Source organism: Gymnodraco acuticeps, unplaced genomic scaffold (assembly GCF_902827175.1).
Source record: "Gymnodraco acuticeps unplaced genomic scaffold, fGymAcu1.1, whole genome shotgun sequence".
Classification (NCBI taxonomy): domain Eukaryota; kingdom Metazoa; phylum Chordata; class Actinopteri; order Perciformes; family Bathydraconidae; genus Gymnodraco; species Gymnodraco acuticeps.
In genome coordinates this window covers 34,683-48,993 of record NW_022991358.1, presented here as the reverse complement: position 1 = coordinate 48,993, position 14,311 = coordinate 34,683, and the positions used below count along the sequence as shown (strand labels likewise).

The window sequence follows — 14,311 nt, the reverse complement described above, 5'->3', positions numbered from 1 at the left end:
GCTAACGTCACTTGACATTTTTATTTTCTTATTTTAGGAGAGAACCAAACCAGTTGCTGATCCAACTGGCTCCGGTTTATACTTTGATTATGTTTACGATGCACTTCCTGTCATATGTATTCCTCCCTATTCCACGAAAGGCTGATCTGTGTATCTACTCGTCTAAATAAGCAGATGTAACAGCCAGTAACTCGTGTATAATGTCAGTGAAGTGGCTGCAGGACTTTCATCTATTTTCCCCAGCTGTTTGAATGAATGTAATGTACAGGGTTCATCTCATGGATGTATAATAAGAACTGGATACAGCGTGGGAGGCGGAGCCTCATTGAGCTGCTCATTGGCGCATGAAGACAAAATGGCCCAACTTTTGAGAGAGCGAAACGTCACGAAAGTATTCATATAATCCGTTCTTATTGTGCATCCATGGGTAAAGATAAACTCATGTAGTGCTGAACACGTCACATGAACGTGCCGGGCGGCGCAGTCCCGTGGGTTAGATCCGCGTTCATAATGCAGAGGGAAATAACTCTCAGAATAACGTTATTAGCACATTTTACAACTTGAGGACCGAATGTTTTTAATAAGGGCTATACAAACGTTCATACTGGGTAGTTTATTTAGTTTAAAAAAAATTATCCAACGATTTACAGACCACTCTTAGGCGCATTCACACCGCAGTACTTTTCCCACAAAGGTTCATGAGAACTCTTTAGTTCTCATGAACTAAGTACAGATCGCGTTCACACCGGAATAAATCCCTGGGGGAGGATTAGGCAAATTAAGCCGCTGACGTCACTTCTTCTTCTTCTGCTTTGGGTTTACTGGCAGGCCGCAAACCACTTCACGGCGTATACTGCCGCCCGAAGTCCCCGGCCGGAAGTCCCCGGAGTTGGGGACTGGCTTCAGTAGAAGCTGCTGGGACTCCCAGCAGCTTCTACTGAAGCCTTCCGAGTACATCGCCAGAACGCCGACACCTCCTCATCTCCACCGCTCCCATGTTTTATTTTGTGTTGCCATAAGTTAGTCTCTCTGCGTTTCTGCGCTGGGCTAATGCTAATGCTAATAATGCTAATGCGAGGATAATAAAATGGCGGCATCACAAAACTTTTTGGGAGTTTTACGGGGCGTGGTTTGCAATCCGCCCAGCCAATCAGAAATATAGCTCTTTTCTCACAAGAGAGCCGCACGAAAGTCCCAGCTCTCTAGCAGGGACTTTCGTGGGGGTAAAAAGGTTCACATGAACTAATTTTAGTACCGGCTCTTTTTGGTGTGAACGCGACAAAAGAGTTCTCATGAACTAAGTTCACATGAACCTTTGTGGGAAAAGTACTGCGGTGTGAATGCGCCTAATGTAAGTCAATGGGAAAAAGTGTTTCCGGGCCCAGCAACCGGAAAGTGTAGTACCGCCGTTTGGCCACAACGAATATTTTCCTCAGAGTCCGGCGCACTTCCTGGGGGCTTGGTTCATACACTTTTTCACCAATGATTTTCAATGACTTCTCCAGGACCTTTACCTAATTTTCCATGACCAAAGAAATGACTCTTTCTCAGCGGTTCCACTGAAAATGGTTTATTTGAACATGGAAAAGGAAATAAGGTCTGCATATGAAACATGTTGTGCCTATCTAAAACAAATCAACTAGAGGGCGTGATTGTAAACATCTCTCCCCAGCAAAATACCTCGACAGTTAAATGCCATTTTACATTTCCTTACTATACGATACAGTATTTATTATCATTATAGTATTACTATTTTGGCGATTAGATAAAGATATTAGATATTTGATGCAGCTTTAGTTACATTTCCTTGACTTCTCCAGGTTTTTAATGACCGTACGAACCGTGAATGTAATGTAATAATAACAGATGTACCGGTGCTGCCCCCTGCTGGACAGAGGGAGTCCATTGATTGGCTGATTATGTCCTGAGCCTCCTGATTGGCTGCTGCGTCCTCCGCTGACACGCCGAAGAACTCCTCCTGATGAGAGACAAAACATAATCATCATGATCGTCGTCATCATCATCGTCGTCATCATCGCCGTCATCACTCATTAAATATACACAACTGTTTCTGAACAGTTTCCGGTGGTTTCATCATTTGTTTTTTCCCGTTAAGATGTTTATTTGATGTCAGAACTTCAGATCTCGTGCAGAAGACTTTAGATTTCATCAAAACGTTCCTTGTTATTTTCACTGATATAAAAGCAGTCTTTGCTGTCAGTCCAAACACATCACTCCACGTATTTAGAGCCGGAGAAAACACTCCCTCATCATATCATTCCTACAAGAATCTTTTTTAATTTTAATGTGTTTTTTATTTCACTTTTTTAATTTACCTTCTATACAAACTTTATTGCACATTTTCAATTTTGTTTATTTTAATATTTATATCCTATTTTCTTTTATTGGCACACTTTTCTTTAACTTATGTTATGTTCATATAAATATTTGTGTTTATTATATCTTTTATTAAATTATTTTGGGTCATGACCGAAAGAACGAGATCGCGGATACAAGCGGCCGAGATGGGTTTTCTCCGCAGGGTGGCTGGTGTCTCCCTTGGGGATAAGGTGAGAAGTTCGGTCATCCGGGAGGGACTCGGAGTTGAGCCGCTCCTCCTTCGCGTCGAAAGGAGCCAGTTGAGGTGGTTCGGGCACTTAGTTAGGATGCCACCTGGGCGCCTCCCTAGGGAGGCACGTCCAGCTGGGAAGAGACCGAGGGGTAGACCTAGGACCAGGTGGAGGGATTATATCTCTTTGCTGGCCTGGGAGCGCCTTGGGACCCCCCAGTAAGAGCTGGTTGATGAGGGGAGAGGAACGTTTGGGGCTCTCTGCTGGAGCTGCTACCCCCGCAACCCGACCACGGATAAGCGGGAGAAGATGGATGGATGGATACTTATTTTTTAATTGTTCTTTTTATATCACATTTTTTATTTAACTTGTGTTTTTATAAATATTTGTATTCCTTTTATTTCATTTAATCTTTTATTGTACATTTTTATTAACTTCTTTCATTAACATAAATACTTTTACTGTAACTTTGTTTGAAATTAGCTTTTTCTTTCATATAAATCAATATTTTTATTTTATTGCACATCTTTGCTTCTCATGCATTAAAATATTTGATTCTATTTTACCTGTTACATTTTCCCCATGATAAAAAAAAGTATTTATTATCAGAGGAAATTAATTTGGTTGCACACACACAGTGACGAATAACACACACATGCCATGCAGGTCACAGTAGGTCCATATGTATATACTGTAACAGGACTGGGCAGATAAAGAGGAAAGTGGTAGTGCAGCAATCACGACAGAGGCAGTGTTCAAATCCAAAAAAGGCTTTATTGCTATCAAACTCCAAAAATACCTTCCATTAAACAAAGGCTAACGTAGCCGGGCCGCTAACCGACTTACCAGCTTACAAAAAACGTTTCCTCACACTGGGAGCCTCCTGCTCCCTCCATGTGCCACACGCAACTGAGCAACTCTGTGTGCTTTGTCTCCCTTGAGGGAGTGATTAGCACCAGGTGTGAGGTCTCCACACCTGCTCCCAATACTGCTAATTGGAAGAGGGTGAAGCCACCTGTTGGGAATGTAGGTGCCTCCCACTACCCTGCCTCTCAGCCCCTTACAATACATTAAGGGTGCGTTCACACCAGCCTTTTAGAGTCCGGTTGAAACGAACCCTGGTGCGTTTAGCGGCTTGGTGCGGTTCATTTGGGTCGGTGTGAACGCAGTCCGAGACCTCTGAAGTGAACCAAACAACCGGACTGCTAAAATAGGTGGTCTCGGAACGCTTGCTTGCGAACTCTGGAGCGGTTCATCGCTGGTGTGAACGCAGTCCGCACCGAAACATAGGAAGTGTAGTATTTACGTGTCACAAGAACGCGATGTCTTCAAAATCTCTAGCGAAAGAGTGAAGCAGGATGAAGAGTTGAACAGTGTCGTGTAAAGTAAAAATGCTCCGCCAACTACATAAAAGTAAGAACACTGTCGTCGGTGAAACCTCCTCCTGACTGCAGAACGTCTCTCATTATATGTGTTATAATGTTTTTTAACGGACGTTGTCTGATTATAATCATATGCGCGGGCCGCTAGAGTCTGTTGATCTCCAGATTAACAGCTGCATGAGAATAACCTGCCGAAAGTGCCGATACTCCATGGCGGAGGCTCCGGTAGAAATTGCCGGGATTTGCGTGTTTACCCCCTTAATGTCTGACCAATGGGTGAACAGCATTTCCGTGCACATGACTTGTGTTTAAAGTTTATAGTCCGTTTGAGTTTTGCCGTGTGAACGCAAACCGAACCTTCTGAAAAATGAAACCATGTAACAAACTGTGACCTGGGGCCTCGTTTATAACGCCGTGCGTAGGATTCTCGTGGGAAGGTTGCTTACGTAGTACAAAGCAAAAAAATAGTTACAGAAATGTTCCGACATTTTCCGATTCACCAAACATTGCGTACCGGCGAGGAAAGTTCGTACGCCACTTCCTACGCCGGTTTCCCTTTATAAATCACAATCGACTCAAAATGCGGAGCAGCTTTTGCGGGCTTCACGTAACGCCCATATTTGCCTATAAATAGTCAAAGAAACGCCCATTCCTTCATTCATTCTGACTGACTGCATGAAGAAGATCGCAGGAAATGACGACAGAACAGCTCAAACAGACGTCTCACACCGTGTCAGATTCTGGTTCTTTTGGGGAGGTCGAGATAAATCATATTGTTTGGTGGATGCAGTTTGAACCAGAGCAGCAGCATGGAGGTCGGATCGTCACCAAAATAAATAAATAAGTGGTCCGAAAAAGGTTAATGACAAAAACATACACATAGCCAAACCTTCCTCAGGCAGTGTGTTTGCGCCGGGGACAGGAGACCCCCCCCCTGATGAGAGACTGTAAGAAATGATCGGGGAATCCCTCCGGTGTGGAGTCATGACGACTGGATCTGAATTATGTTTTTGTATTTGGTGGTTTGTGTCCCAGCTGTCGATCAGCTGTGCGCAGCGTCTCCACAGCAGCCTGTGTGTCTCAACAACCCCCCCCCCCCCCCTCCCTGCAGCAACCCTATATCCACCAGTTAAAGGAAATACAACTAATGTGTTGTGTTATATTAGCTGTACAATTGACCACATGGTGTTCTTAGTTTCCATACCTCCTGTGTTTTACGAGCGACTTATCAAGTCTTGGCAAACGGCATAAAACACGATTAAACGTGATAGTATATAAAACCATGCTCGTATCTACAACCATAGAAATGCAACACGGCGTCAGTTTAGACGTAATTCTGTCCTCCTGCTTACCGCATCATTTATGAGAAAACATTTCATATCATTAACACAACATATTCCAGGTGGTTTTAAATAACATATCCGTATTTATTTATTCCTCCAGGTGATGTGTGTGTGTGCGCTGAGGAGTCTCAAACAGGCGTTTGTTTAATCATTTTAAGATTGGCTTTAATCAATGTGTGAACATGAATTCTTCATATCTGATGAATGAGAGGTAACATTTTATTTATGGTATTATTTCCACATATTTCTCTCCATTCTTTCCTTCTGCCAACGCGGTGTCGCAGTTTCTCGTCTCTCCCGTGTTTGTGCTTAGTGCGTACGCATGGGTTAGAGTTTGCGTGGAGGACCGCACGTTTTCCCGTCAAGTTAGTATTTTATAAATCGCAAACATTGCGTAGAAACTGGCGTACGCCATTTCTTGAGCGTATGTCCCTTTATAAATGAGGCCCCTGGTGCGCACCAGAGAAGCGGACTATTAGGTGTGAATGCACCCTACGACACACAGCAGTAACTTTTAATCTCTCCTCCTCATGATCTAATCTCCTCTGATCCTGAGTCAGCAGCTTTTTAAACGGGGTGTAACTCACGGCGTTTCTCCACAGGAAGACGTGCAGCGAGTCGGAAACGTCCTGCAGCTCGAGCTTCATCAGGAGGACGAAATGCAGCGGGACCACGCCCAGAGCTGAGGAACCAGAGGAGACGTTAAAACACACACACACACATCTGTGAGGAGCAAAGCTAACAGACCTGAGATCAGCCTAAAACAAACGGCTGAGTCAGGAGGACGACTACAAGTTTGAGTGAAAGAGCGAGGAGTTCAGAAACTAAAGAAAGATTCAAGTCTTGGCTGAAAATCCTCTAGATTTCCTTTTACATTTCTCTCTCTCACCTTCTGCGATGATCTTCTCATCCAGTATTTTGCCTTCTCCTGCACACACAGGTTCCCTCACCGCAGCCTCAGAGCATCGCTCACACCTGAAACACACAGGACACATCAAGAGGACCGGAGCTTTTCGGGGCTAATGCTCATTGTAAGAGCCATTTTAATGACTTCATGTTTGGGTGTTATTCACTGTGTGTGCCATAGGCTGTCCGATTCCATATGGCATAGGGTCACCATTATGCAAAATCCACTTGTTCATGTCTCTGCTACATCAACATGTGTCCCCTCTTCTTCATGTCTCTTCTACATCAACATGTGTCCCCTCTTCTTCATGTCTCTTCTACATCAACATGTGTCCCTCTCATGTCTACATCAACATGTGTCCCCTCTTCTTCATGTCTCTTCTACATCAACATGTGTCCCCTCTTCTTCATGTCTCTTCTACATCAACATGTGTCCCCTCTTCTTCATGTCTCTTCTACATCAACATGTGTCCCCTCTTCTTCATGTCTCTTCTACATCAACATGTGTCCCCTCTTCTTCATGTCTCTTCTACATCAACATGTGTCCCCTCTTCTTCCATGTCTCTTCTACATCAACATGTGTCCCCTCTTCTCCATGTCTCTTCTACATCAACATGTGTCCCCTCTTCTTCATGTCTCTTCTACATCAACATGTGTCCCCTCTTCTTCATGTCTCTTCTACATCAACATGTGTCCCCTCTTCTCCATGTCTCTTCTACATCAACATGTGTCCCCTCTTCTTCATGTCTCTTCTACATCAACATGTGTCCCCTCTTCTTCATGTCTCTTCTACATCAACATGTGTCCTCTCTTCTTCATGTCTCTTCTACAAGAACCCCCCCCCTTATCACCTGAATCTCCTCTAGAGCACCATTGAGTTATTTGTAACCAAATGTCTCTCAGAGGGGCGTGGGGAGGGGCTCCTTATTTTCATCTAAAGTAACAGACAGAGAATCAGCACTTTGGAAACAGAGGGGATTATGGGTAATGCTGAAATGATCTGTTTGGTGTTTCAGCCAATCAGACAGGTTCTGTATATATCTGAGAGCTGTGATATATTGATGAAAAACAGTATAATAAGTGAACTGTACCCGTAGTATGTCCTCGTGCCTCTGAACAGGAACGGGGCAGACGGGTGGAGCAGAGTCAGTTGACCTCCAGACGACCTCACAGGGACGATGTTCTGGTAACCGGACGAGAGGACAAACGTTTCCTCCAGAGAGGAACCTGCAACAAAAAACCTCCGTCAACAGGGGTCTGATGCACAGAGAAAAACTTGAAGAGGCCCTACTATGCTTTTTGGGGGTTGAACATCAGCAGGAGAGGACTCTTTAAAGTAGAGACACTACATACTGATATACACCTGAACATCAGCAGGAGAGGACTCTTTAAAGTAGAGACACTACATACTGATATACACCTGAACATCAGCAGGAGAGGACTCTTTAAAGTAGAGACACTGCATACTGATATACACCTGATCATCAGCAGGAGAGGACTCTTTAAAGTAGAGACACTACATACTGATATACAGCTGAACATCAGCAGGAGAGGACTCTTTAAAGTAGAGACACTACATACTGATATACACCTGAACATCAGCAGGAGAGGACTCTTTAAAGTAGAGACACTACATACTGATATACACCTGAACATCAGCAGGAGAGGACTCTTTTAAGTAGAGACACTACATACTGATATACACCTGAACATCAGCAGGAGAGGACTCTTTAAAGTAGAGACACTACATACTGATATACAGCTGAACATCAGCAGGAGAGGACTCTTTAAAGTAGAGACACTACATACTGATATACACCTGAACATCAGCAGGAGAGGACTCTTTAAAGTAGAGACACTACATACTGATATACACCTGAACATCAGCAGGAGAGGACTCTTTAAAGTAGAGACACTACATACTGATATACACCTGAACATCAGCAGGAGAGGACTCTTTAAAGTAGAGACACTACATACTGATATACACCTGAACATTAGCAGGAGAGGACTCTTTAAAGTAGAGACACTACATACTGATATACACCTGAACATCAGCAGGAGAGGACTCTTTAAAGTAGAGACACTACATACTGATATACACCTGAACATCAGCAGGAGAGGACTCTTTAAAGTAGAGACACTACATACTGATATACACCTGAACATCAGCAGGAGAGGACTCTTTAAGTAGAGACACTACATACTGATATACACCTGAACATCAGCAGGAGAGGACTCTTTAAAGTAGAGACACTACATACTGATATACACCTGAACATCAGCAGGAGAGGACTCTTTAAAGTAGAGACACTACATACTGATATACACCTGAACATCAGCAGGAGAGGACTCTTTAAAGTAGAGACACTACATACTGATATACACCTGAACATCAGCAGGAGAGACTCTTTAAAGTAGAGACACTACATACTGATATACACCTGAACATCAGCAGGAGAGGACTCTTTAAAGTAGAGACACTACATACTGATATACACCTGAACATCAGCAGGAGAGGACTCTTTAAAGTAGAGACACTACATACTGATATACACCTGAACATCAGCAGGAGAGGACTCTTTAAAGTAGAGACACTACATACTGATATACACCTGAACATCAGCAGGAGAGGACTCTTTAAAGTAGAGACACTACATACTGATATACACCTGAACATCAGCAGGAGAGGACTCTTTAAAGTAGAGACACTACATACTGATATACACCTGAACATCAGCAGGAGAGGACTCTTTAAAGTAGAGACACTACATACTGATATACACCTGAACATCAGCAGGAGAGGACTCTTTAAAGTAGAGACACTACATACTGATATACACCTGAACATCAGCAGGAGAGGACTCTTTAAAGTAGAGACACTACATACTGATATACACCTGAACATCAGCAGGAGAGGACTCTTTAAAGTAGAGACACTACATACTGATATACACCTGAACATCAGCAGGAGAGGACTCTTTAAAGTAGAGACATACATACTGATATACACCTGAACATCAGCAGGAGAGGACTCTTTAAAGTAGAGACAATACATACTGATGTACACCTGAACATCAGCAGGAGAGGACTCTTTAAAGTAGAGACACTACATACTGATGTACACCTGAACATCAGCAGGAGAGGACTCTTTAAAGTAGAGACACTACATACTGATATACACCTGAACATCAGCAGGAGAGGACTCTTTAAAGTAGAGACACTACATACTGAAATACACCTGAACATCAGCAGGAGAGGACTCTTTAAAGTAGAGACACTACATACTGATGTACACCTGAACATCAGCAGGAGAGGACTCTTTAAAGTAGAGACACTACATACTGATGTACACCTGAACATCAGCAGGAGAGGACTCTTTAAAGTAGAGACACTACATACTGATATTCACCTGAACATCAGCAGGAGAGGACTCTTTAAAGTAGAGACACTACATACTGATGTACACCTGAACATCAGCAGGAGAGGACTCTTTAAAGTAGAGACACTACATACTGATGTACACCTGAACATCAGCAGGAGAGGACTCTTTAAATCTTGAATATAACATTTTAACTGTTGGTTCTGTTACCCATGAGGAAGAGGAGCTGCTTGGACATGAACTCTGTGGACAGGTGGACTCCCAGAGTTCGTGTCTTGGATCCCGGGGGGTTTCCGGGGACATTGACCTGCCCAGAGACCGCCCAGGCGGGGGGGCTGAAGGGGCCGGAGTCTCGTGACGCCTCGGAGAAGAGACCCGCCAACATCTCGTCATCTGGGACTTCCTGCCTGAGACCAGAAGGGGAATATTTAATGTAACAGTTTAACTTGTTGTTAGTGTGTGTGTGAGTGTGTGTGTGTGTGTGTGTGTGTGTGTGTGTGAGTTCCTACAGTGTAGAGCACTTGCTGCAGTACAGCTTCAGAGACTGGTGGAGTCTCTGAGGCTCGTAGGATCTCAGCTGGACTCTGACGTGATGAACTCCAGCCGGACCGGAGCACTTCACCTCGGAGAGAGACACCGAGTGCGTGTCGTGATCACAGCGTCTCTCTGACACACACACACACACACACACACACACACACACACACACACACACACACACACACACACACACACACACACACACACACACACACACACACACACACACACACACACACACACACACACACACACACACACACACACACACACACACACACACACACACACACACACACACACACACACACACACACACACACACACACACACACACACACACACACACACACACACACACACACACACACACACACACACACACACACACACACACACACACACACACACACACACACACACACACACACACACACACACACACACACACACACACACACAGTTGACTTTAGATCGTGTTCTGGTTTTATGTTTCAGTGTTTGTAAGCAACTGTGACTGAAAGAATATTGCTTTTATTTGACTTTTCTTTGATTATTTCATTTCTCTTTTAAGAAGGGGCCGGTACAATAAGATGTTCTTCTCCCTGCTCCTTTCCACCATGCGCTATACAAAATAAATAAAATATATACCCGTATAAGGGTACAGGTCTTGTAAAGTGTACATTAGGGTGGTCCTTAGTGCCATGTACATTTTCAAATTCATTTATTTTAAGCTCCAACCACAGGAATTTCTTGATAGTCAAGAAAACTCTCCTGGTGAATTGTATTCAAATTCCAACAACATTTAACCCCCCTCAACATTTACCCCCCCCTCAACATGTACCCCCCCTCAACATGTACCCCTCCCTCAACATTTACCCCTCCCTCATCAACCTTGAAGTTTAGCCTCACGTCGGGTGGTCCTTCAAATTGAAAGTGAGAAAGTCTAAGCTCCAACCCCAGAATTCATTCTATCAGTCAAGAAAACTCTCAACATGTACCCCCCCCTCAACATGTACCCCCCCTCAACATGTACCCCTCCCTCAACATGTACCCCTCCCTCAACATGTACCCCCCCCTCAACATGTACCCCTCCCTCAACATGTACCCCTCCCTCAACATGTACCCCCCCTCATGGACCTGGGCTGCCACACCAGCAGCTGCAACTGAGGCTACACTTCCAGCTCGATGGGGGGGGGGGTACATGTTGAGGGGGGGGTACATGTTGGGGGGGGGTACATGTTGAGGGGGGGTACATGTTGAGGGGGGGGTACATGTTGAGGGGGGGGGGTACATGTTGAGGGGGGGGTACATGTTGTCAGATTGAGGAAAACATTCACCAGGAGAGTCTTCTTGACGAATAGAATGAATTCTGGGGGTTGGAGCTTAGACTTTCCCACTTTCCATGTTAAGGACCACCCTATTGTACATGTTCAAATAACTGCCACGTGTGGAATGAATACATAAATAACTAAACACTAAGAAAGGAATATAAAGTGTTTTGCTTGCAGACCTGTGGAGCTGCGGCAGCTTGTGTTCATGCTCTCCGATGTTTCAGCATCTACACACAGAAACAGAGGAAACACCAGGGACTGAAACAGACTTGGTTCAAAACATATTTAGTTTTTAATTAAAAAGTTTAGATCTTCTTTGTTATTCTACAAAATTAGAGAGCAAGAAAATATCTAAAATATCTTAAAAAAGCTAAAAAAAACATTAGAATTTCCCGTTTCTATTAGAACATATTTCATCTATAGAAAAGGATCAGTTATATCACAGCAAGTAAAAGCAAAACATTTACAAGCGTTATAGATTATTATAACATATATATATATTTATAAAACGGACAAGTCAAATCAAGCAATCTGATTGGTTCTTAGCCGTGATATACTGAGCGTATACCATGGGTAGAATTGTAAATGACTTTTCACAACAAGTCAGTATCCCTCCGCGTCTGAGAAAAACAGTATACCCTGCTTCGCGTCGGGCCGAACCACGCCCCTTAGCTGTGATATAATGAGCTATACCACGGCCTGTCGTGAGCTATTGCTTAAATATATACCTATATTTCATTCATCATAAATTGGGAAACTTTTTTCAGTAAAGCAGCATTAAAATAGACGTTGCACATAAGTACAAATAAATAAATAAACATACAAAATTATAAAAAGAGAATACAATACAGAAATAATAATAATTTAGAAAACACTGAGAAACTAACCAACTTCTTCATAAAATATAAACACAGGTTAATTACATTAAAAAGAGTGCGTAGTTTGGAATACAACATTAAATGCAACGAGGTCAAGATTGATGTATAATAGCAAAGGAAACAAATTGACTTGTGTTGTGTTCGAAAGCTGTCACCGGTCATGGTGTTCGCGGGTCAGTTTTGACTCATGATTTATCTCAGAAACCTGCAGGTCCGCTGCAACTCTGACTACTTTTAAATCCAGGCTGAAGACTTTTCTTTTTGTCGCTGCTTTTAATTGAACTATTCATATCTTAGACTGCACTGTAACTTTTATCCATGTATTTTTTCTTTTAATGTTTATTTTATTAGCTTTTCTTTTTAATGCCATTTTCTGAATCTCTTTCATTTTTTGTAAAGCACTTTGAATTGCCTTGTGTTGGAAAGTGCTATATAAATAAACTTGCCTTGCCTTGCCTTGCCTTCAGTCCAAAACACTCAAAATAATGACTATCATCCAATATTGTTTTAACTACATCATAACTAACTTATTATGCATTCATAACCGCACAATCCTGTTGTAATGCTTATGAACCCAAAACACATCACACCACATAGTGCACACGTGCATGTGTGTGTTCAGGTTCAAGTGTACATATTCTTAGAGAAAGGTGGAGTTCCCGTGGGGGGGAGGGGAGACCAGGTGCATGTTGCGAAAAAGTATTGTTACAGTGGATGAAGGGGGCAGGGCTGGGGGGGAGGGCGGGGCTGGGGGGGAGGGGCGGGGCTGGGGGGGAGGGGCGTCTAAAGTCAAAGATGGATCTTGATTGGGCCAAATTTGACCTCGAGTCACCCACAACAATTCTGCCGGGTCTCCCCAGACCCCAACACCAAATGATACACTTTTTGTTTTAGAGACCTTCAGACTTGGCTGAAATGGTCAAAATCAGTTTAGTAGTGTTTATATATCTGTTGTGGAGGATATCATGAAGCCTTGATCCGATACAAAAAACTAGAGCGTAGTTATTATATCATTTCAACTTGAAACGGGTCACGGGACCCCGAACACAACATAAGGGTTAAGTGTTAAAACTATACTTTGAATTTACTTATTTTAAGGTATATTTGTAATATCAGTGGCTTCAAGTAATTCATTGAATATCCTTGTTACCTTCTCCTCGTGCAGACTCTGACATCTGTGCCCTTAAAAGACTTGGCTCTGATAAAAAAACACAAACAGAAAGAGTGACTTTAGTCCGTGCACATTGTTGATAAAGAAGTCACTTTTAGAAAGACTGTTTGTTTTTGCTCCTGTAAAGAAACTGCGGCACAAATATTTTAAGAGTTGCACAACAGAAATCATGCGTGCAACGGAACCGCTCAGCACTCACAAAGCAGTGTGTGTGTGTGTGTGTGTGTGTGTGTGTGTGTAAACCTTTAGGTCACTGTCCAAGTTTGGACTTTCTATTTCATCCCCACTGAAGCGTGGGCTTTTAGACGCCGCTCTAATGGAAGCATCTCCTGCAGCTTCAGTCCAGCCTCTCTACTCTTCCTCCTCTTCCTCCGTCTAAAAATCTCTCCGTGTGAGCCGTCAGGAAGCTCAGATTTACGCTCCTAGCAGACGTTATCTAATCAAAGGGCAGCGGGCGGGCGGGCAGCACTTACAGCACTCTGTCTTCTTGAGATTTCAGTCACGCAATACAAATATTTGGGATTTTTGGAAAAACACAAAAGAGGATGATTTTACATTTTCAATTTCCAACGACGAGTGATAAAGTGGATGCCAATTTCTCCTTGAATATGGAGGGAACAGGGAGGCTGTGGCTCAGTGCATAGTGCGCTGGACTTCCAATCAGAGGATAGCAAGTTCGAGTCCCACTGTGTCCCTGAGACACTTCACCCCAAATGGCTCCTGTGGGGATTGTCCACAGTATTGAGTATGTTAGTCGCTTTGGATAAAAGCGTCTAACAAGTCTAATGTAATGTAATAGGCCTCC

The 14,311-nt window shown here is 43.3% G+C and overlaps 1 protein-coding gene across 1 annotated transcript in view; it reads right to left on the bottom strand.

Moving 5' to 3' along the window:
• The window catches only part of LOC117562794 (protection of telomeres protein 1-like), a gene marked incomplete at its 5' end in the record, with an annotated part of 47,935 nt that overhangs the window by 1,134 nt on the left and 32,490 nt on the right, over positions 1-14,311 (bottom strand). The window contains 8 exons of the mRNA XM_034240689.1: positions 1,873-1,978; positions 5,883-5,977; positions 6,185-6,270; positions 7,293-7,428; positions 9,794-9,990; positions 10,093-10,249; positions 11,637-11,684; positions 13,486-13,533. Of these exons, the coding sequence (XP_034096580.1) occupies positions 1,873-1,978; positions 5,883-5,977; positions 6,185-6,270; positions 7,293-7,428; positions 9,794-9,990; positions 10,093-10,249; positions 11,637-11,684; positions 13,486-13,533 (873 nt within the window). The remainder of the gene's footprint in view (positions 1-1,872; positions 1,979-5,882; positions 5,978-6,184; positions 6,271-7,292; positions 7,429-9,793; positions 9,991-10,092; positions 10,250-11,636; positions 11,685-13,485; positions 13,534-14,311) is intronic.